Genomic DNA, 23,800 nt, shown 5'->3' on the forward strand with positions numbered 1-23,800 from the left:
CTCACTGACCACAGAGGACGAGAGTCTGCATAAACCTCTGTGTGATCTTATTCGCTGATTTCTCTTTTAATGCCATGATCAATCCTGTTCACAAGCAAGGGCGAATAGCCATCAGAAGATGAATGTACCTCATTCATGGATCTCATTATGGAATTCACAACCCTTTTCCATGAGGAACACTTGAGTGAGCGTGAACGATCCTTCACTTTGAATAGAATTCCAAGAGAATTCTGCAGTAGTTGCAAGATAGAGCCAGTTAGCATCAGGGCTGAGCTATATATTGCATAATATTCATGATATATTTGCAATGACTTTTCTGCCAGTATGATATTAGGAAACATTGTGAATATTTTGATGATTTTAATGTGCTTTTATTTCACTATTAAGTTTCCCAAAGATCATGTCATCACAGTAGTCTGGCAATCCCTCCTTGCCTTGTGTCTCACAAGTATGAAAGCATAAAAACAGATGAGATGTTTAATAGTGACTCTTATTTACATTTTAGTTTCTGTGAATCATTGCAATCTGTCAAAACTCTCATTCAAAGTTTTTATCATGTCATCACTTAAAAAATGTTCACAAAAGTGTCTTTGTTGCTTTTTTACATACTAAAAATTTATTTAGGTAAATATTGCTGTCTATTAATGTTTTTAATGTTTAGAGATATTGGTATAGATAAATGAAAATGATTAAATATCATTCTCCCTTGTGTTCATATAGTGAAAAGCAGTCAGGAAAACATGCCTTGACTATTTTTCTTTCCACACTAGACTTAAACCATTTCAGAGCAAATACATAATTTATAGATACAGTATAGAGATGGATGGATGGATGGATGGATGGATGCATCCCAGCCTTATTTGGTACAGTCAGTTTCAATCAATTTAAAAGTTGTTTAGGGAGTCTGAAGGCATTGATGAACTTTTAAAGGTTCGATGCAGCCTTTTGTCTCCTAAAATGTTTTCAAAATCTAAACATAGCTCTGTTGTTGTTGGTGTGTTGAGACCTGTGTAGGAGGCACTTTGGCAGAATCTGTGATTATAGTTCGTATGCTCAGTGAAAACCCCACTCGCAGAGGAGAATCGAGATAGAAAAGGAGAGATGAGTGGGCAAGAGCTTTTCATAACACACATAAACAGCTGCAGGAAGCTTGACTCCAGGCTAGAAATTATGAAAATAGACCCTCGTCCACCTGTGGAGGTTACTGAAGTGCTTCTACACATAGCTGTTAGATAATTTCTTTAACTGAGGAACCAACCACACTTTCTTGACACTAGCAACAGCACATGATGAGAACACATTCTTGCATTCAAACACAGCTGGATGGAGCACAAGTCGGACGTGTTTTTCTACGCTTCAAAATACGTTTAACTTGACACAGCGACCTAAAAATGCTGTTTATGATGTGATGCAACCAATCTGCCGCATGTGTACATTCTGTAGATACGTCCTTAAAAAAGCCCTTATAATAAATCTCAGACAGATTGAAGAATTTAATTGCAAAATGGATTGCTGTTGACTATAGGCCAATGATAGGATTACGTTCAATAATATGAAAATAAACAATATATTGCCTTCCCAAAGCCATTTTTGTATTGTCTTATCAATGCTTAATTCCTCTGCCACAATAATGTAATGCATTTTAATTATCTAAATTATTATATTTATAATATATATTATATTTATAATAATTTAAATACGACTATTTATAATTATTTAATCATTATACAGTATATTGAATTACTGTTATTTATTAAACATTTATACATGAATGATTAATTGCAATTTATATCTTGTAATAAATTTGATTAAAATTATTTGACTGATTGCCCTAGTTTTAACCCATCATTAACACTCTTCGGCTAGCCGCATTCTCCTCTGTCATTAATTTCCGGGATGTGCACGAACAGGAGAAATATCACCAAATGAACACCTTAGCAGAACAAAAACATCCTGAATGGTCTCATTAACATTATATGACCGTGGAAATTTTTTGCAAAATGAAATAATGTGCCTTATTACACGTTTTGCTGTTGTTTCCCAGTGAAATGTCACGGTCTTCATAGTCCAAAGTCCAACACCCTATCAGGTGAGCTACAGCAGAAGTTAATCACACTTGAATAATTTGTAAATGTTGGTTAGACTGTAATAAAAGCATAGCAGTGTGTGAGTAATAGAGCAAAAAAGAAGAGTTTATAAAGTCATAATCAGCACAGTTGTTGTAGCACCTCTAGTGTTAATTTTACAAGGAAACTGTGGCGAAATGTAGATCCTGGCACATACAATTCAGTTTGCAAAAATGTAGTTATAGTTCATTCTAATGTTCATTCTATGAGACTAGGTTGAAAATATCAGTTAGTCAAAAATTTTTGTCTTACTAAAAGAAGCCTGTTTTCCCAGTAAGTATAAATTAGCCTAAATTCACTTAAGTAGCAACGCTACTAGTCATGCATAGCCAGAATTTTGACTATCAGCACAAAGTCCACTTTGCAGCTTATTCTGGCCAAGAACTGCCCATTTAGACATGAAGAGATTGTTTGATCGACATGTAAAGTGACTAACCACTGCTTGTTTTACTTTAAGATGTCATTACAAATGGAGAAATCTGAATTAGATGGGACCACAATAACAGACCAAAGGAAAAACTTGTTAAAAATTGTGAAAATCACTTCAAATTACAAGTGAACGACCCCACTCCCAAGTATTCTGATTTCTAAATATGAGTTAATGTGATTTGGCCAGAGGTGGGTAGTAACGCGCTACATTTACTCGGTTAAATTTACTTGAGTAACTTTTTGGGAAAAATTTTACTTTTAGAGTAGGTTTAAAAGTGGGTACTTTTACTCTCACTCAAGTAAATTTCTAATGAATTTTTTTTACTTTTACTTCTTTACAATGGGTGGCATTACTGTCGTTACATTACTGGGTTTAATTTTAATTAATGTGTAATTTATTGAGAGATTACTGAATGGGACTTTTACAAGAGCGGAAGTTCACACAGCTGCGCTTGCTGAGCCACTGTCACAGACTGTCACTCAATCACTGCAGCAGCATCAAACTCTTCAAAGTGAAACACTTTCTTTGCTCCGCACAGTGAAAAAAGAATAGTTTCATCATGCAGTGCCTTCATTTAACACCAAGACAAGCGGATATTTCAAGATTAAAATCACAGCTCCAATTTAAGTTTTGGTTCTAATCCTAACGCTGGCTTTTCTGTGTAATGAGATGGTCATTTTCAGGGTGATTCTGTAACTGGGCTCTTATGACATCAGTTTTGAAGTGTACATTTTTAAAACAGTGCAGCAATATATCAGTGCACTTTGTCATGCGTCCCGCATGTAATAAGCAGTATTTATGCATTTACTCGGGGGTACTGGAAACTATCGCAGCTACTTCAGGCAGATTAACTGTATAAATCCATCTAAACATCCAAGTTAAGTGTAAATCACTGCCATTCGCGTGATCGACAACTGGAGCGTGAACAGACAGCATTTCTGTACATTTCTGAGGTGTACGTGAGAGATGTGCGGGCGCAAGGCAATCGTATGGCAAAGAGAGTGGCTTTGTCCTCAATCGTTCACTCATTCACTATTTCCTATATAGTGGATGGCAGTTAGTGCACTATGTCTCAGCAGTAAGTGAAGGATATTAGTGAATTCGGACGTGAGTTTCGGAGCTCTGGGTCTGTCGCAGAAACAACGTCACATATGAAATTTTAAAATACTTGGGCCTTACTTGTTATTCTTATTAAATAATATATTTATACAATAAATCTTCATTCTGTTTGTCATTTTTAATATATACTGTGTGTTAATATAAAGAACAAGCACATTTGGTCAAATAAAGAGTACATTTTAAAATGTATCTGTGTGTTTTGCCTCTCTATATGTTATTATGTTATTTTAATCAAGTAATGATTTGTCAAAAAGTAATTTACTGCATTCAGCATGAAATAAAATATTGCAGGAGTGACGGAAGCAGTAAACTCCCAGCTCGTACGTCTTTCCCGTGGTGGATTGTGGGAAATTAACCATTGTCGAGTGTACATCAAATGTACACTTGAAATTAGAGTGCATTGTGGGTAAGAATGAGTGAACAAAAGTAGGAAATGAGTGGCTCACTCAGAATTCAGACACTCCTACAAAACAGGGGACACTCGTATAATAGTGCACTATATAGTGGATGGGGCAGTTTCAGACTCAGTGAGTGAGTTGGTGCCCTACGTAGGCTGCATACTCTGCATTTAGAGAGCAGCGGTACTGCTGTACAGAACTAATTATCTAAATACTTTCAACACTGAAAACTGTAACTACACTGAAATAAGAATCTGAACAGGACTTTAAAAGCTATGAAATACTGAAAGAAGGCATTAATAAAGCATGATCTTGCTTGGTTTATATTTCAGCATTATATATATTATGTCCTTGTGGTACATTTTCATGTTTTCACTGTAATAATTACTAGAAATGTGTCCAAACCTCTCTTCTTACTGACAAATTAATCCAGATCTGACAAGAGCCCTAAAAGGGATAGTTCACCCAAAAATTACAATTTTCATTATTTACTCACCTTCTTGCCACCCCATATGTGTATGACTTTCTTTCATCTGCTGAACTCAAATGAAGATTTTTAGAAGAATTTCTCAGCTCTGTAAGTCCATACAATGCAAGTGAATGGGTGGCAACATTTTAAAGCTAAACAAGTCAGCATAAAAGTAATCCATAAGACTCTAGTGGTTAAATCAGTATCTTCAGAAACGATGTGATAGGTGTGGATGAGAAACAGAGAAACAGATCACTTTCACATTCTTCTTCTTGTGTTTTTGGTGATTCACATTCTTCTCTGCATATCGCCCCCTGCTGTCTAGCAAAAAAATGACAAATATTGATCTGTTTCTCACCCACGCCTATCATATCACTTCTGAATACATGGATTTAACCACATGGATTTAACAAAATATGTTCCATTCACTAATTCTGTATTACATGTTCAATGTGTATTATGTAATGGAATATTGGGGAGTAAACATCTATTATGTCATTTGTGAAAGTAACGAGTAACTCACTACTTGAGTACTCTTTTAATTGGATACTTTCTTACTCTTACTCCAGTAATTATTTATGTTAGTACTTTTACTTCTACTTGAGTACAGTTTTTGGCTACTCTACCCACCTCTGGATTTGGCCAAGTTAGGTTTAGAGTAATCAGATTTAAGAGTAAGGTTTAGGGTTAATGTTAGGCTTAGGGCTTATCAACCCATCATTTCCATTTAATTTTAAAGGTAGGTTACAGTTGGGGTTAGGGATATAGGGTTAGGACTATGTTGATCCAGGAACATATTTTACTGGGCAAAATCTCAGCCCCTAGCGAGACCGTTCTTATGTCCATCTGTGCTGTTTTTCCAATAAGAATTGGTTTCCTCTGTAAACTTTTGTTCTTTGACCGTTACACCACATCTCACTGTTTTTACAGCATCTGGCGCATAAGCGCCAGGTTTTTATGATGCAGTGTCTAGTTAAAAAACGTAAACTTTTAACCCTTCTATGGTAATGAAAAATGGCACCTCCTTTTGATATTCACTGCTATTTTTGACCAGAAGGTTCAGATGTGTAACCCTTTTTTTTTCTACTGATGATAATGATACCTTTTCTTGTTCGCTGAAGAACAATAAAATTATGCATTTCTTTTGGGATTTTAGGCTATTTTTATCTTATTTACATATACATTTATAATTTTTACCATTAATTTGCATATACAAATAATAAAATAATTACAAAAAAAAAAAAAAAAAAAAAAAATACATTCAGAACCTACACTTCAAGATATACTTATATTTAAGAAAATATAAGAATGTGACATAAATTGGAGGCAGATTGGTGCCACAAAACATAAATAATATGACTTGAAAACCAGTGGTGGAAAAAGTACTCCATAATTTCCATACTTATGTAAAAGTACTGATACCACACAAAAGTATTACTTAAGTAAAAGTCATCCATTAAAATACTACTTAAGTAGAAGTAAAAAATACCTGATTTTAAAAATACTTAAGTATCAAAAAGTAAAAGTATTACAAATTCAAATCTGTTCATATTATAAAATCCGACCCATTCATGTTGCTATGTTTAAAGCCATATAATTCAATTAATATTGGATACAATAAATATGAACTTTTATAGTTAATGTTTTCTCTTGAATTTTCACATGCATGTTTTACTTTTGTTTAGTTTTATTTATTTAGTTTATTTTTATTTTATTAGGGACCTGAAATACAAATTAACATGTGCTTTAATCTCTGTGTACAATGCATCTTTAAAATTTTTTGGCTGAAATTATGTTCTTGTATTGTCCCTAAACAAATAAATAAATTAAGTTGCAGGTGTATAAGGAAGGGGCATTTTATTCAGAAAATAAAATGTAGTTCATGGAAATGAATATGAACAGAATATAAATATTCAAACAGTAATATCAATAATTTTATTATGTATAAATTCAACATATTTACTGAGCAATTTTGAGTTAAAACTACCGTTTTATTAAATAGTTACTACACTACAAGTTATTAACAATAGGGCCTAAAGTCTCGGTTACTGTCATAACCTCCGTTCCCTGATGGAGGGAACGAGACGTTGTGTCGATATAGTGACACTAGCGAACACCTCAGATCTTTGAGAAAAGGCCAATGAGAATTGGCGAATCAGGGAATGGAGGTTACGACAGTAACCGAGATGTTCCCCTTCTGTCACTCACTCGACGTTGTGTCGATGTAGTGACACTAGGGGTCCCTATAAGAAATGCCACAACTAGCTGAACCATGTTACGTGGACTGCCGGTACAGATGCAAGCAAGCTGCTGCGTTCGTAGTAGCAGGTGCACCAGTCTGCATGTAGCCTCCCCCAACACCCCAAAAAATGTTGTATAGTTCCCCACATCACTGGGGGAGAAGAGATGTATCTAGTATGGAAGCAGGCTGCGCCAGCCGGTCTTTTCTCACTATGTTTTCTCTCCACAGAGTATTCAGTTATTTGGCTGGGGCCATTTTAACGCTCAAAATATGTGCCGGGGAAGGTGTTCTTTTCCTATCCTATTCTTTCAGGGGGAAATGACCCCGCGGAGACCACATCCTGCCCAGAGGGGAGGTAACAAGTGGCAAGCACGTCATGTGGGCTCAGAGTTGCACATGGAAGAGGTGCGATGGTAGGTCCTGCCTGAAAGGGGAGGAGCTCTACAAATATGGTGACCGGGACAGAGAGGGCTCTGTCGAAGTGAGACGCAGATCTGCCAACAGGGAGACCATACTGTGGAAAATACATCCCAGGGGGTTACCGGAGTAACCGGCACCTGTGGAGCACCTACCTCAGTAAGGGTATATTAGCACACGTACGGGTTCTGGCTGTGAATTCCTCCGCTGAATTCGCAAGCCACAGGGCTAGGGAGGAAGGACATCCAGGGTTCAAGGGTTTGTGAACTCGCATGGGAAAAGAAGCGCACATCTTCGCCTCTTTGTAGGGGAAAGGCGCTATACGCAAGTGATACACCCGGTCAGCTGTCCGTATTCCTGAACTTACCTGTTCGTACCTGACAGAACACGGGACGAAATCGGCTCAACCCAGAGATTGTAAAATCTCGCGAAGGTATTGGGTGTCGCCCAGCCCACTGCCCTGCAGATGTCTGCTAGAGAGGTGCCATGGGCAGTGCCCACGAGGATGCCAGACTCCTTTTGGAGTGTGCTCATATTCCCGAAGGGGCAGGCACAGCCTGGGCCTGGTATGCCATAGTAATGGCATCCACGATCCAGTGGGCAAGCCTCTGTTTGGAGACGGCGTTCCCTTTCCGCTGTCTGCCAAAGCAGACAAAGAGCTGCTCAGAGCGTCTAAAGCTCTGCGTGCAATCCAAGTAGATGCGCAAAGTACGCACCGGACACAGCAACGACAGGGTTCACCACCTGATCCCTGAAGGGGGTTCTGGGAACCTTGGGCACATAGCCCGGCCGGGGTCTCAGGATTACGTGAGAGTCACCCGGCCTGAACTCCAGGCAGGTATCGCTGACAGAGAACGCTTGCAGGTCCCCAACCCTCTTGATGGAGGTGAGCGCAATCAGGAGGGTCGTCTTCAAGGAGAGGGCTTTCAACTCGACTGACTCTAGCGGCTCATAGGGGGACGCGTCCTTCAGGTCTACTGCCGCAAACCAATCTTGATGCCGGACACACACCAAAATGCGATCGAGCACTCATCCCGCTCCGGAGCTCCGAAAGGGACACTAAGCTGGCCCTGTGGCAAGCTGGTCTCCTCTCGGAACTCACTGGGGGCAAACGAGCATGCTGGGGAATGGGAGGTCCGCGGGGATTTACCCGGTGGAGCCGCACCCATTGAAGCCCCCAAATTGCCTCCAGCACCAGCCGGGCCGGCCTCGTACCCGGAGGTAAAAGGTGAGACATGGGGGGCAGCTAGAGTGGCTTTCCCCCGGAAGAAGGAAAGCTGCAACTGCAACGTTGCCATGGTCATATTCTCACAATGAGAACATGAACCATTCACGAACACTGCCTCAGTGTGATTGGTGCCCAGACACGTACGGAAGCAGAGATATATCGACCGCATCCAGGAATCACACAAAGACGGAAAGGCATCTTTATAAAGATGCATCTTTAAAAAGATGTTCAACATCAATGTGTGTGCTCTAATAGAGAAAATATACTCTTTAGCAGGAATATACACTCTTTTAGCGAAGTACCCAGGGGTGAAATCTGCACTCGTTGTGCAGGAGTGGACCGTCAGGTTTGTACACAGCTTGGGTCAATTGCATCTTGTCTGTGTGCTTGAAAGCATGTTTAGTTTAGCGCGCCACGGTGGTCTGACACAGACTGCATGCACAGCATGAGTGCATGTGCTGAGTGTCTGTGCTCGTGTTGGCTGCTGTCAATCAAAAACACTGAACACTGTTCTCTTCTATTTTCGCAAACAACGAAAATTTATTTTTACATCTGGGTAATGAGTAACGAGAGGGTATTTATCAGAGTAAAAAGTATTTGTTTGGCTAAAAAAATTTAGCAAAGTAAAAGTAAAAATTTCAACAAATTTAAATACTCAAGAAAGTAAACATTTTGAAGCTCTGTAACAGATAAAGGATGGGCAAGGAGGAGGCAGGAACTGGCTGAACAGTAATCATAAAGTTTAATAAGAAACTCAACATAAAACAAATATAAATAAACACAGACACACACGCAATGCGGCCATGTGCGCGTGCCTGCAGGCAGGTCTTCCCCGCCTTTTGGAGCCCTGGGAGATGAAAAAGGTGAGAGGGAAAGGGCGAGGTGGAGCGACAGAGAGAGAGAGAGAGAGAGGAGAGAGAGAGAAAAATTGCTCGCCAGTTCCCGGACAGGCTATTGCCTGGTCCTCAACCGGTCCTCCGCCTTCTGGTGGATGTCAGCTCGCTCTTCCTGGGCAGATGGCAGCGAGTCCTCCGGCTCTCGGCGGCCAGCAGTGACCCCTTTGTCCCTAGGCAGATGGCCGTGGCTGCTCCCCTGGCAGATGGCAGTGGTGAGGACTCCGCGACAATGCATCCCTCCTCCCTCCCTGGTTTCGGCACCACTGTAACCGATAAAGGACGGGCAAGGAGGAGGCGGGAACTGGCTGAACAGTAAACATAAAGTTTAATAAGAAACTCAACAAAAAACAAACATACAAGTCTCTCTCTCTCTCTCTCTCTCTCTCTCTCTCTCTCAAACTGGCGCCTCCAGCTCGTCTTTATCCCCCTCCCAGCTGATTAGCCTGATTCTGCCCTCCTCCTCATCACAAGCTCCTTAAGTACAGTATCAAAGTTTTTGTACTTCATTACTTTACAACACTGTTGAAAATTATGTCATCCCAGTAACAGCCAGTAGATGGCTGTGTAGACTACTGTGTTGTCTGATGGCTTGTTGTAACCTAATTTTATATTTTACCACAAGATATGCATTTGGATATATATTTAGACATTATCAAAATTTTTATTTGTCAAAGTTTATCATTTTAAAATGGATTTGAAGTGTCAATTTTTTGGAGTTAATGTCATTATGCTTGCAATCAAACCTGACCATGGTGTTACAAAGAGAAGATACAGAATAAGCATTTTTCAACATCAAACATAAAAATGTAATAACTCAAAGTAAATGCATAATAATGTCAAGAAATTTAACATTGTGAAACAGAAATAAACTGCAAAATTCTGAAAATTCAATTAGAATATAAAACAGAAGAATCAGAGTAAACATTTTGCAATTTCAAACTTTCTATAGTAAAAATGTAATTTGCAAATGTGTGTGTGTGTGTGTGTGTGGGCAGGTTTGGGTGGTTTAAGAGGACATTTTTTTAGGTTACAAACTGGTAATTACAAGGGTATTATGCTATAAATGTGATTTATGAGGACATTTCTAGTGTCCCCATAATTCAAATCGCTTAAAAAACATACTAAACAATATTTGATTGAAAATGTAAAAATGCAGAAAGTTTTTTGTGAGGGTTAGGTTTAGGGGTAGGGTTAGGGGATAGAATCTATAGTTCGTACAGTATAAAAATCATTATGTCTATGGAGAGTCCTCATAAGAATAGCTGCACCAACATGTGTGTGTGTTCTGCATTGTGAGTGTTATTGTCTCACCCCTTCATTTCTGAGTGTATGTGTTTAGCATTGTGACTGATTTTTTTGTTTGTTTTTGTTTTTTTGAGAAATGTAAAAAAAAAAAGACAAGAAAAAAAGCTCTGTGGTATAATCTTAACAGTTCATTTTTCTGTGTGTGTAAGTGTGTTTGTGTGTGAGTCAGGTGTGTATGTTTTACACTGAGGATGTTTTAGTGTCTCACCCTGAAATTTCTGTCTGTTTCTTTTTTTTTCTGCTTTGTGGCTAATTTATTGATTGTGTTTGACCAATAAAAACAAAAACAAAAACAAAAATTGCTCAGTTTTTTTTGGGTCTTTCCCATTCATTTTCAGTGGTCGGTCAGTTTTGACTGAGATTACCAAAAGTGTCACTTTTTTTTTAATGACCACTTAGACAATGAATCAAGCCCATTGTTTTTTATTTTATTATTATAATTTTTTTTATGTTCAGGTGGCAAATGGAGGAAAAGTCACCAAGTCTTGTACTGCTCAGATTAATTAAACCATTTTTATTAAATGAGGAAAATGTATTTCGGTCAAAAATGAGCAAATACCATAGGAGGGTTAATAACCTGTCTAGAGAAACAGTTTGCCAAATTTAGCTATTGCATTAGATGTACTCCCTCTTTCTCTTTTTAAGTGTGTATGTGGACTTAGGGACGCTCGTGTTTTTTGCATCCTGTGCTGTTTTTAAAAAAACATTACTAAATGGACATATTTGACTGCCACAATGGTCAAATACATCAGTCTAGTACATTTATATAGAAAAAGAATTAAAAAAACAGCACAGATGGATGCAAAAAAAGTCAACGTTTTTTAGATGCCGTGTCAAGTTAAAAAGAACATCAACATGTTTGGTTTGCATTTGGTGTAAGCGGACCCTCGAGTACTTAGTTATGTGTTAAAGTTTAATACTTAGGATTAGGGGTTTTGAAAAATCCCTAATCCTCAATAGCAATAGTGATGCTTGAAAGCACCCCTTATCCCTTACAATTTCCATCCCTAAGCTTGACATTTTAGCTATTTTAAATTGTAGTGGCTTGTAGCTTGGCAAGCTCCAGTTTCAGAGTAGATTCCCCAGTACGAGTCAGCAGAGTATATCAGCACCTCCTGTATCACAGCAATACAGGCAGAGTCACAGAAAGAGAGGTAAGATGCCTGTTTTTTGTGTAATGAAAGGGTTTGGTGTGTGTGTGTGTGTGTGTGTGTGTGTGTGTGTGTGTGGCATCAGCTCTATTCAGAACAGTGCTTTTTGTTTCAAGAAGAGGTGGAAGAAAAGTATCTCAATAGAACCTTCTTGCGATGGTCACTTTAACCATCAGCCTCCTTTCTCTATATGCTGTAAGTGAGTGCTTTTTTCAGTTTAAGATATGATGCAGTTTATTCTGCAGGGCTGTTGTTTTTCCTGCAACCATATCTTGTCCTCTTTCACATTAGGGACGTGCATTCTGTTGTGAACAACAGATATAGTCATATTTACACTGTTAACCAAGGCCACATCCACACTAATCCGTTAAAGTTTGAAACCTTTGTGGAGCGTTTTCGAGCATTCTAGTGTGAATGAGAGATGTTAACATAGCTAAATCAATCTGTTTTCAAATTAAAATGTATTAGTATAGGTGTGGCCCTATATATATATATATATATTAAACAATATTTTAACATTATTTTTTAATATGGATGACATTTATACTCATTTATCTATTTTGTGATTTCCCATGTGATTTTATCTGATGTATTTTTTATCAGTTTAATCCTTGAAGTGATATGCGGAATTTTAGTTTTTACTTCAATTTTAATATCTGGCATAGATCTGATCTTGCATGTAAACAGCGAAAACTGTTTGGTTTACTTTCACACATGGTGGTACTAAATCCGATATGTATCCAATATTTTGTTATATAACAAGTCTAAACACTTATATCCAATTATTTTCTTATTTCATAATTTTATGTCATTAATATCCACTGGGTCAGTGACATGATGCTCATGTTTTTGTCTGGATCTATTATGTTATTCAAAATACATTAAAAATGCAATTCACACAAAACAGTTTGTTGAATGCACATTTACTATGATGAACATGTTTTCATTTTCTGAGTTTAAGCCCTAGAAAAAATATAAAAATGACTTTAAAGATGAAGTGGTGTAAGAAGTGGTGTAACTGCTCGAAGACAGTAAAAAAATAAAATAAAACAAATAATACAAATAAATGAAATAGTCAATGATATGTAAATAGTCTCAATAAAAGCTGGATTTTAGAAGTGCAGAATAATCTTTTATTATATATTTTTTAAACAAGCACTGAAACACTTGTTTTACAAAATTATTAATTTTTAAAAACGTTTTTCCACCAAATTAAAGTCAAGTGGTGTAACCAACATGCAGATAGTCCCTTATGACTGTGTGAATTTTAAAAAAATATCAGATATTTTGTCATTTTTATGAAAAGGCACATTTTGTTCAGGTCAATTGGAGTAACCCTAAGAAAACTTCTTGATATTCGTGACTCAAAAATTTATATGTGTAAAAAAAGAAGAAAAAAAAATACAAAATTACATATAGAAATATGTTTGAAGACTTTTTTTAAATAAGTTATTAAGTTGTGTACACTCACATGTATTCAAGGTGCAAGGAAAGTATTTTAACCCCTTAAACTCTGGTGCATTTTGGGCTGCTGCCCGCAATTTTTCACACTCAAATTTAAAAGCCCACCATTCACACATACTGCAGACTAATTGTAAAAAAAAAAAAAAAAATCATAAATAATATTGTTCGTATTTATAATTTAATGATAAACAGAAATAAAAACTTTTTTTTTTTTTTTTGTCCTAAATTTGTAAACATGTAATTCAGGTTCTCTTCACTCTACTGCACTTTGAAAAGTCTAATTTTATTCCACTGGGTGGCAGAAAGCACTAGAAAAATATTTTTTTTCTCTATCAGATTCCATCACATTATACAGATCTGAAATGTAGGTGGCACTCAAATGCATTTTAGCCCTCACAGATGTGCTCGTCCATAGACATTCAGTCTAATTTTCAGTTCAAGCACCACCCTTGTTTTTTCATTGAATATCTCAGCCTCTGAGTGGACTAGAAGCTCAATCTAGGTGTCATTAGAAAGCTGAGATCCTCTCCTTTGCAATGATATATAACATTTAATTATCAATAGTCGAAAACATGTTTTCTTATGATTTGTTTTGCATATTTTTCCTTCTGGATGGCATATTTTGTTCTGGACATCTAAGATATATCATTGAATTATTCAGCCAAGCAAGATCACAGACAAGTAAACAATGGGTAATTTTTTAGAGAACTTCCTAAGGTAAGCACAGATAAAAGATATGTTTGTATTTGATGACTCACAGAAATCATATTTTGCTTTGTGTTTCTTTTGAAAATCTTTCGAATTGTGGTATTAGGGCAACATAATTAACTATACAGTCACATTCCTGAAAGTAAGAGCTTTCATTTGATATATGACTTGTCCATGCATGTGCTATGTGAAGGACTTTTATTTTTATATGAATATTTCTATCCCATTACCTCTAGGGGGTGCTAATTTTCAACGAGAATGTTTTGATGCCTTATTTTGTTAATTTAAGTAAAAAATGCAGAAGTGATGGTTATCTCTGAAAAGTTCAGATTATATGCCTTTTTTAAAGAAATAATTTTTTTGTAGTAAAGCAAAAAAATGTAGAAGAAAAATGTATTTAAAAAAATGAATGAAATCAACATTGATACAAAGATTACATTTCTATGATTTTTACGCGTGTGTTTTTAACTACATTTTTAAAAGATGTAATTTTTTTTTTTTTATCACCTCAGACATCCTTATTTGTCAAGGAGCCTTGTAGAGTGTCTGTGTCTAAACAAAGTTCATGAAAAGTGTCTCATTTACTAGGAACTACAAGGAGGCACTGTAAAAAGCAAAAACAAAAAGTCCAGCATTCCGGATTTACCCGTATAGATTGTGTTTTGGATGATGGTACCAAGTATGGGATGCCGATTTGCTGGGTTCCCCAACAGAATTCTTTAGTAGCTTAACCAGCAAGACTTAGTCAACAAGCTTCACTTAAATTACCATGCATGGTTTACCAGCATTTTTTTTGATGGCTGAAACAGCACCAAACAAGCCTGAACCAGCATGGTCTAAAGCTAGTCTTTTCAGCAGGGAATGCTAAGAATAATGAACTATCCCAGGAAAAATTTCACCTTAGACATTGTTCTGTTTTATTCTGTGCCTTCTAATGTTCCACCTTTGAAAGGCATGATTTATATTTATACATCTCATTTAATTTCAATTCTCTTTCACTACAACCCTCTGGCACATGCCATAACTCATCATTACGTGTGCAATAAGTCAGATAAACAGTTCAATATTTAATTTGTATCCTCAAGATTTGTTTTGGTGCTATCTGGGTCTCATGGGTAGATGATTCACCCTCCCACGCCCCACTAGTACGCTTTCATGAACGACTCATTGAGCTAATGCTACATGGGTTTATCAGCACGGGCGAGATCACACTGTTCATCATCCTGGCCCGACCTGGCCTCCTCATTTCAATCTGAATTGCAAATTTCGCCTGTAAAAATCAATAGACGCACGGATTGTGATTCACACGTGGGAGTGTAATTGGGAAAAACATAAGGGCTGGTATTGCTTCTGACAGCAAATTTATCCCACTTTAGTTAATAGTAAGTAAGGCTGCCGTTGGAGCTGGATTCGCTCTTCAAAATGTAGTCTACATTTTCCCTCTCGCTTTTTTTTTCTTCGACAGAATAAACTCTTTCTAGGTTTCACTGAACTGTTTACCACTAAGGCAGCTCTCTTGGAAGGCCCGTCCAATAGCTGCATTCATAAACAACAATCAAACGAAGCTGTTTAATTTGTGATGTTCTGAACCCACTAGAATGCTCACGGATATTTTGAGAATAGCTTAGCTTAACATTTAACCGGAGATACCAAAGTTTAAATGAAATAGTTCAAGCAAAAAAGAAAATTCTGTCAACATTTTCTCACATTTTGTCTAAACAAAGAAACAACAAATTGTTGTAGCCCATCCGCCTCAAGGTTCGACTTGTTGTGCATTCTGAGATGCTATTCTTCTCACCACAATTGTACAGAGCGGTTATCTGAGTTACCGTAGATTTCTGTTTGCTTGAACCAGTCTGGCCATTCTCTGTTGACCTCTCTCATCAACAAGGCATTTCCATCCACAGAACTACCGCTCACTGGATGTTTTTTTGTTTTTGGCACCATTCTGAGTAAATTCTAGAGACTGTTGTGTGTGAAGATCCCAGGAGATCAGCAGTTACAGAAATACTCAAACCAGCCCATCTGGCACCAACAATAATGCCATGGCCCAAATCACTGAGATCACATTTTTCCCCATTCTGATGGTTAATGTGAAGTTCCTGACACATATCTGCATGATTTTATACATTACAATGCTGCCACACGATTGGCTGATTAGAGTATCGCATGAATAAGTAGATCTGCAGGTGTACCTAAAAAAGTGGCCAGTGAGTGTATATAGGCAATTTAATTTATCAACTGAAACGTGACAATTTACATTTTGTAATAATTTGTACAGTCGTAATGAACAGAAATGCTAATTTCTTTTTTTGTGTTTCCACTGACTTGAGAGCCAAACGATGATGTAACTGACTATGTTACATAACCTGCCTACAAACAAACAAACATAACACATCTCTGTCTTTGTTTACAAGTCTTATGTCGTAGTTGGGAGAACATATGTTAACAAAGTAATTTGTAACTGGTTCCTGGTTTGAGACCGGCAGGTTACGGTGCAGAGCATATATGAATGAATTAGCATTATTTATAATATTTAATAAATAATTATCATAATTCTAAAGTTAAATTCTGAAGAACAGTGTAAACACTGTGGCTCTGTGCCGATTTATTTGTTTGAGTATCATGATCAGGTGGCCAGTGGTGTGAGTTCGGTGTGGGACTATCTGTTTGACCAATGGAAGACGGTGGTAGTTTTTGGGTAACTTGTTTGAAAACAATCATTTTTGCAGTTTGGGCTCAGACCCACTTCACCTTTAAAGGAATACTTCACCCAAAAATGAAAATTCTGTAAATTCTAAATTCTGTTTTGAACCTTCTAAGATGCTTCAGTTGAACTTCGTAGTAGATTGAAACCAGCGTGGCTCCCTGAGGTTAATCGGTCCCGGCACAGTGTTTGTTTTTCCATCCCTGATGTCATCTGTTATTGTCAAAGAGAAACAGGGTTTCCTAACCGAGCCCAGCACAACATGTTTAAAAATGTGAGGTCATCACTAAATACAGATGGTTTCTCTTTCATTTTCTTTCTGTCTCTTTATTGCTCATTTTCTGCATTGTTTGCATGTTATCAGCTGCTGATTCCACTGCAAAAAGTATTTTCTTAATTAGTGTTTTTTCTCTTGCTTTCCAGTAACAATATCCAAACATCCTTAAAACAAGATGGTTTATTCCATGACAGATCAATCAAATTTCATAAACTTCCTCAGAAATGTTTGACTTTCCTAATACTTTTTTCTGAGGAAATATAAACATGAATGATGTTGAAAGCCAACATATTAAATGCCATAGATCAATATTTTCTGAGTAATCTATTATTTTGTAGAGGAGGTTCAAAATGACAATTTTCGCCTATGATTTTGGAGAAAAACTACAGGTCAAAAAACAACCTCAGAAAGGCTGCAGCATCATTATTTTATTTTTCCACAGAGATTGGTAGGTCTGTTACTAAAATATGTTGACTTCACCACTCCTTGTTGCATTATATGCCAATGGTGTGAGTCCAAAAATGGGAAAAAACACTTTTTTTTGTGTTGGTTTTCCAAAGTTGGAGTGCCTTTAACTTCAGAAGTGTAAAATGTATCTTAATATCCTTTTAGATTCTGTTTCAAAATAAAAATAACTTTTTGTATCTTCATTTTTAAGCCCTATAATGTTAAATGGGGCTCTCAATGTGGCTCAACCTCATCCCTGTTTAAAGGGATAGTTCACCCAAAAATGAACATTTTCTCATAATTTACTCACCCTCACGTCATCTCAGTTGTGTATGACTTTCTTTCTTCTGCAGAACACAAATTATATTTTTAGAAGTATATCTCAGCTCTGTAGGTCCTCACAATGCAACAGAATTGTGGCCAGAACTTTTAAGGTTCAAACAGCACATAAAGGCAGCATGAAAATAATCCATAAGACTCCAGTGGCTAAATCCATGTCTTCTGAAGTGATATAATAGTTATAGGGGAGAAAACAACCTATTTTCGCCAAAAAACAAAAAAAGAAGAATTTGATAGTGAAAGTGGAGATTTATAGTAAAAAAATGACCTAAATATTGACCTGTTTTTCTCCCACACCAATCATATTTCTACTGAAGACATGGATTAAACCACTGGAGTCGTATGGATTACTTTTATGCTGCCTTTATGTGCTTTTTGGATCTTCAAAATTCTGGCCACCATTCACTGTAAGGACCTACAGAGCTGAGATATTCTTCTAAAAATCTTCGTTTGTGTTCAGCAGAAGAAAGAAAGTCATACACATCTGGGATGGCATGAGGGTGAGTAAATGACCCAGATACATTTACTTGAGAAGCAAATTTGTTTTATCTTGTACTGTTTTAAGCATAAACCTCACTGAATTTTTGAAGATTTATGATAAAAAACATTAAAAAAAATATCAGTGGGGTGAATAAATAAATAAATATAGATATATATTTTATTCTAAATATATTCTCTGAAAACAAGTCTTATCTTAAGCTTGTTTTTATGCTTCACAAGTAAATGTATTTTGTTTTAAGGATGTTTAGACATTTTTCCTGAAAAACAAAACTGATATATACTGATTAATAAAATTATTTTTACAGTGTGTCTGGCTGGTTATTCTCCAAAAATTGCACGATCCTTCAGTTTTTACGTGTCATCTCCTTTTATTTGCCATCTGTTAGATTTATGCTGCAATTATATTATGTAACATTTTTTCAGATACGTTGTCCAAGAATTTTCCATGCTCATTTCAGAGATGTATGCACATGTGGTACCAATATGACATGGGTAGGTACGAAATTGACATCAAACCATAACTTGCTACAACTGATTGGTCTGATTTTGTCTAATGGAGAAAAGCGTATTAGGTTTCTAAACTACATATTACTTGTCCTGCTTAAAGTGAAATTAAAAATATATATTTAGGACTTCATAATATGCAGCTGGGTGAGAAAGGGGATTGCGATTTTGTGCTTGTATGACTTTGCCAGCTTGGCTGACATCAGGTTAAAGGGATAGTTCACCCAAAAATGAAAGTTCTAACTTCCTATTGACTTTACTGAGGCAGTATGTTAGTCTCAGTCACCATTCACTTTCATTGCATCTTTTTTCAATACAATGAAAAGCTGAATAGTGAGGCTAATATTCTGTCTAACATCTCCTTTTGTGTTCCATGGAAGAATGTCATACAGATTTTGAAAACCGTTTGTGTGAGTAAATGATGATGCAATTGAAATTTTTTGTTTCTGGAGGTTGTGTTTTGTCATTGTGTCAGGCGGGTAACAATGTTGGCATACAGCATACTGCGGTGGTAAATGCGCTAATAAAATCTGTTCTGTTTTTCTTTCAGATGGATCCTGTCCAGAAAGCCGTTTTACATCATACGTTCGGCATTCCCGTTGCCTCTAAAAGGAGAGCTGTCGCATGCAGCGTGTGCCATCTGAGGTTTAACTCACAAGTGAGTGTCCTCTGAAGACATATGATAGCTTTGTGTGAAGAACAGACTGAAATTTAAGTCGTTATTCCCTGGAAAAGCCTGCCCTCCACCCAAACTCTCAAATCTTATTTGCATTTGTGTACAGTTTACAGTTTACAGGTTGTTGTGTATGTTGCAAATGAACACAATTTCAAGCATGCCAAATGGAGAATGACATTTGAGGGCTGCAATGGAAGGGAAGATCTTCAGTGAATTCTGACATTCTGAAAAGTGATGCATGCATATCCACTGAGCACTGAGGATGTTTTGAATGGCCAAGACGATCCTTCATCCATCGCTTGTCATTTTCAATTCAGGAGAACTTCCGCCAGTGTGGCACACTTTCATCAGAGCTATTTAATCCAAATAGAATTATTTAAAAACAGCATTTCCCATATCCTCTCTATTAGGGCGGCCATTTATGCTGTCACTGTCTTATAGTGAGCTGTAATATTCACAGGATTGAGGTCTATCAAACAATAATCACAGCTCATTATGGGCATCAGTCAGGATTTTGGGCAGGTGACCAATCTGATCTCATGAAGCTCATCTGTAACCAATCACAGAGAGAGTCTGGGGGAGATTATGCATTCAAATCACGCCACATGCACAGCAGAACTCATTATTGGTCGTTTGTGCTTCGGCTCCAATCAACTCCAATCTGAGCTCACGAACCATGGGAGTTACTTTATGCGGCATATTTTCAAAAATAAGAGGACTTCTGTAGAGTTACACCCAGGAGTCTAGCCAGACGATCTGGCGACTTTGGAAATTGAAATTTGGTTATCAATCACCACAGGCCTAATTAAATGTGAGACACTTGTGTAACGAGGTAAGCTGGGCAAGGAGGAGGCGGGAACCGGCTAAACAGTCAACGTAAAGTTTAATGATAAAACTCAACATAAAACAAACATAAACAAACACAGACACACATGCAACGCAGCCGCGTGCATCGCTCTCTCTCTTTCGAACTGGCACCTCCGGTTCGTCTTTATGCCCCTCCCGGCTGATTAGCCTGATTCAGGGCCGGTCGTGTGTCCTCACGGCCCGGCCCCTCCCTCTTCCTTGTCACAACTTGGTTGTGTATTCTTAAAGGCATTTGATTTGAATTATAAATGAGTCAATGACAAATAATTAGATCCGAGATGATAAAAAGGTCAAATCTTTTAGAAATCTAGTTTCAAATGCATGTGCCTTAGAAGTTCTTTGAAATTTAAGCTTTGTATTCATGTCAGTTTCATAATTTAAAAAAAAACAACCTTTTTTTACCATTTTCAACAAAACAAAACAAAACAAAACAAAAAATTATTGACTCTTAAAATGTCAAGTGGTGTAGTCCCCCAGCCACTGGAGGTTGCGTCAAGAAGGGCATCCGGCGTAAAACCTGTGCCAAGTCAAATATGCGGATCATGGATGACCCGCTGTGGTGACCCCTAATGGGAGCAACCGAAAGAAGAAGAAAAAAATGTCAAGTGTGTACATTGAATAATATTTTAAAACAAAACTGCATCACTGATTATTTAAGTAATAACACAACATTATGCCAAAATCCTTATGCCAGTTTCTTTTTTCAAGAATTTGTTTTTTATACAATCTCTGGACAGTTAGACCACCTAGACATTTTTAAGTTTCTTTACATATATATATGTATATATATATTATATATTTTTTTATTATTTATTTATTTTGTAGAATCTATGGACAGTTTCACCACCTAGACATTTTTAAGTTTCTTTTTTCAAGATTTTTGTTTTTCTTTTATTTTTTGTACAATATCTGGACAGTTACACCACCTAGACATTTTTTTTAAGAATTTATATTTTGTTTTTTACAATCTTTGGACAGTTACACCACCTAGACATTTTTAAGTTTATTTTTTAAGAATGTTTGTTTTGTTTTGTTTGTTTGTTTTGTTATGTTCAGTCTCTGGACAGTTACACCACCTTGACATTTTTTAAGTTTATTTTTTCAATATATATATATATATTAAAGCATTTCTGTTTTGTACAATCTTTGGACAGTTACACCACCTAGATATTTTTAAGTTCCTTAAATAAAAATAAAAATATACTTTTTATGATATATGCATATTTATTTTTTCAGAAACTGAAAACATTTTTTCTTAGTAGAGCATTATAATCTTTTTTTTCTTTTTTTTATGAATTTCATTTTTAATGTATTTTTGAATAACTAAAGTAATAGTTTTGCCATACATATTTCTTTTTTTACGTGGAACACAAAAGGAGATGTTAGGCAGAATGTTGGTATCACTCACCATTCACTTTTATTGCATCTCTTTTCCATACAATGAAAGCAAATGATGACTAAGGCTAACATTCTACCTAACTTTTTCTGTGTTCTATGGAATAAAGTTAGGCATTGTAACGAGGCTGGTGAAGATGGAGGATCTAAGTGCAGCTTTTAATGGAAACAAAAGATGAACAAAGTAACTGAGAATAAAAATGAAAACAAAACACAGGGAACCAGGTACAGAACATGACAAAACATGTGAAGACTGACAAAGGAAACCTGGTAAAACAAGGGCTTAAATACACAGGGGCTAACAAGGGAATGAGGAACACCTGTAGAAACAATCAGGGGAAAACCAATCATAAAATGAAACTACAAAGGACTACAAACTAATAGGAAACAGGAACGTGGGAACTAAACAAGAATTTCAACATAAAAGTCAATGCAAAAAACAGGGAATATGTGACAGAGCCCCCCTTTTAAGGAGCGGATTCCAGATGCTCCAAAAAACAAAACAAAAAAACAAAACAAATTGTCCATGGGGTGTGGGGGAAAACAGGTAGTTCAAGGGGGCACAAGGGGCAAGGGGAGAAGAGGAACAAGGAAAAGTTAGGGAGGCTTGAGACCAAAGTGGAGCTGGAGGGATGGAGAGCCAGGGCGACACTGCAGGCTCGGAGGACCAAGCTGGAACCAGAGGTTCAGAGGGCTGAGGTGGAGCTGGGGGCTCAGAAGACCGAGGCAGAGCCAGTGGGAGTGAGGACCAAGGAGACCAGCGCAGATCAGGCGGATGGCCAGGAGACCAAGGAGACCAGAGCAAATCAGGCGGATGGCCAGGAGACCAAGGAGACCAGAGTAGATCAGGCGGACAGCCAGGAGACCAAGGAGACCAGAGCAGATCAGGTGGGTGGCCAGGAGACCAAGGAGACTAGAATAGATCAGGCGGGTGGCCAGGAGACCAGAACAGATCAGGCGGACGGCCAGGAGACCAGGGAGACCAGAGCAGATCAGGCGGACAGCCAGGAGACCAAGGAGACCAGAGAAGATCAGGCGGATGGCCAGGAGACCAAGGAGACCAGAGCAGATCAGGCGGGTGTCCAGGAGACCAAGGAGACCAGAGCAGATCAGGCGGATGGCCAGGAGACCAAGGAGATGACCTCAAGTTGGGGACTGGGTCAGGAGTCCTGGGAGGCGGCCGGAGCCGCTGGGGGAATAGTCTCTGGGGGAGTGGGCGGAGCCGTGGAAGACACTGGGGGGTGGAGCCGTGGAAGACTCTGGGGGCGGAGCCAGGAGAGGCTCGAGGGGCGAAGCCATGGAAGGCGGAGCCATGGGAGGCTCAAGACAAAGAGTTCTGGATGAATGGGAAACAACCTCCATGGTCGCGAACATGTGAAGAGACTTGGGAATGACCTCTGTGGTCGTGGGCATGGGAGGAGGCTCGGGAACGACCTCTGTGGTCGTGGGCATGGGAGGAGGCTCGGGAACGACCTCTGTGGTCGTGGGCATGGGCAGAGACTCGGAAACGACCTCCGTGGTCGTGAACATGGGCAGAGACTCGGAAACGACCTCCGTGGTCGTGAACATGGGATGAGACTTGGGAATGACCTCTGTAGTCGTGGGCATAGGCAGAGACTTGGAAACGATCTCCATGGTTGTGTATATGGGAAGAGACTTGGGAACGACCTCTGTAGTTGTGGGCATGGGCAGAGACTCGGGAACGACCTCCATGGTCGTGAACATGGGCTGAGACTTGGATACGACCTCCGTGGTCGTGTATATGGGAAGAGACTCGGAAACGACCTCCATGGTCGTGTACATGGGAAGAGACTTGGGAACGACCTCTGTAGTCATGGGCATGGGCAGAGACTCAGAAACGACCTCCATGGTCGTGAACATGGGCAGAGACTCGGAAACGACCTCCGTGGTCGTGTACATGGGATGAGACTTGGGAACGACCTCCGTGGTCGTGTACATGGGAAGAGACTTGGGAACGACCTCTGTAGTCATGGGCATGGGCAGAGACTCAGAAACGACCTCCATGGTCGTGAACATGGGCAGAGACTCGGAAACGACCTCCGTGGTTGTGTACATGGGATGAGACTTGGGAACGACCTCTGTGGTCGTGGGCATGGGCAGAGACTTGGAAACG

General features: G+C 38.2%; 1 protein-coding gene across 4 annotated transcripts in view; it reads left to right on the forward strand.

Moving 5' to 3' along the window:
• Window positions 1–23,800, forward strand: part of LOC127454302 (zinc finger protein 385D-like) — a 141,487-nt gene that overhangs the window by 89,776 nt on the left and 27,911 nt on the right. For all 4 annotated transcript variants that reach the window (XM_051721407.1, XM_051721406.1, XM_051721409.1 and 1 more), the window contains one exon: window positions 19,279–19,386. In XM_051721407.1, the coding sequence (XP_051577367.1) occupies window positions 19,279–19,386 (108 nt within the window). The remainder of the gene's footprint in view (window positions 1–19,278; window positions 19,387–23,800) is intronic.

Source organism: Myxocyprinus asiaticus, chromosome 16 (genome assembly GCF_019703515.2).
Source record: "Myxocyprinus asiaticus isolate MX2 ecotype Aquarium Trade chromosome 16, UBuf_Myxa_2, whole genome shotgun sequence".
In the NCBI taxonomy this organism is placed as follows: domain Eukaryota; kingdom Metazoa; phylum Chordata; class Actinopteri; order Cypriniformes; family Catostomidae; genus Myxocyprinus; species Myxocyprinus asiaticus.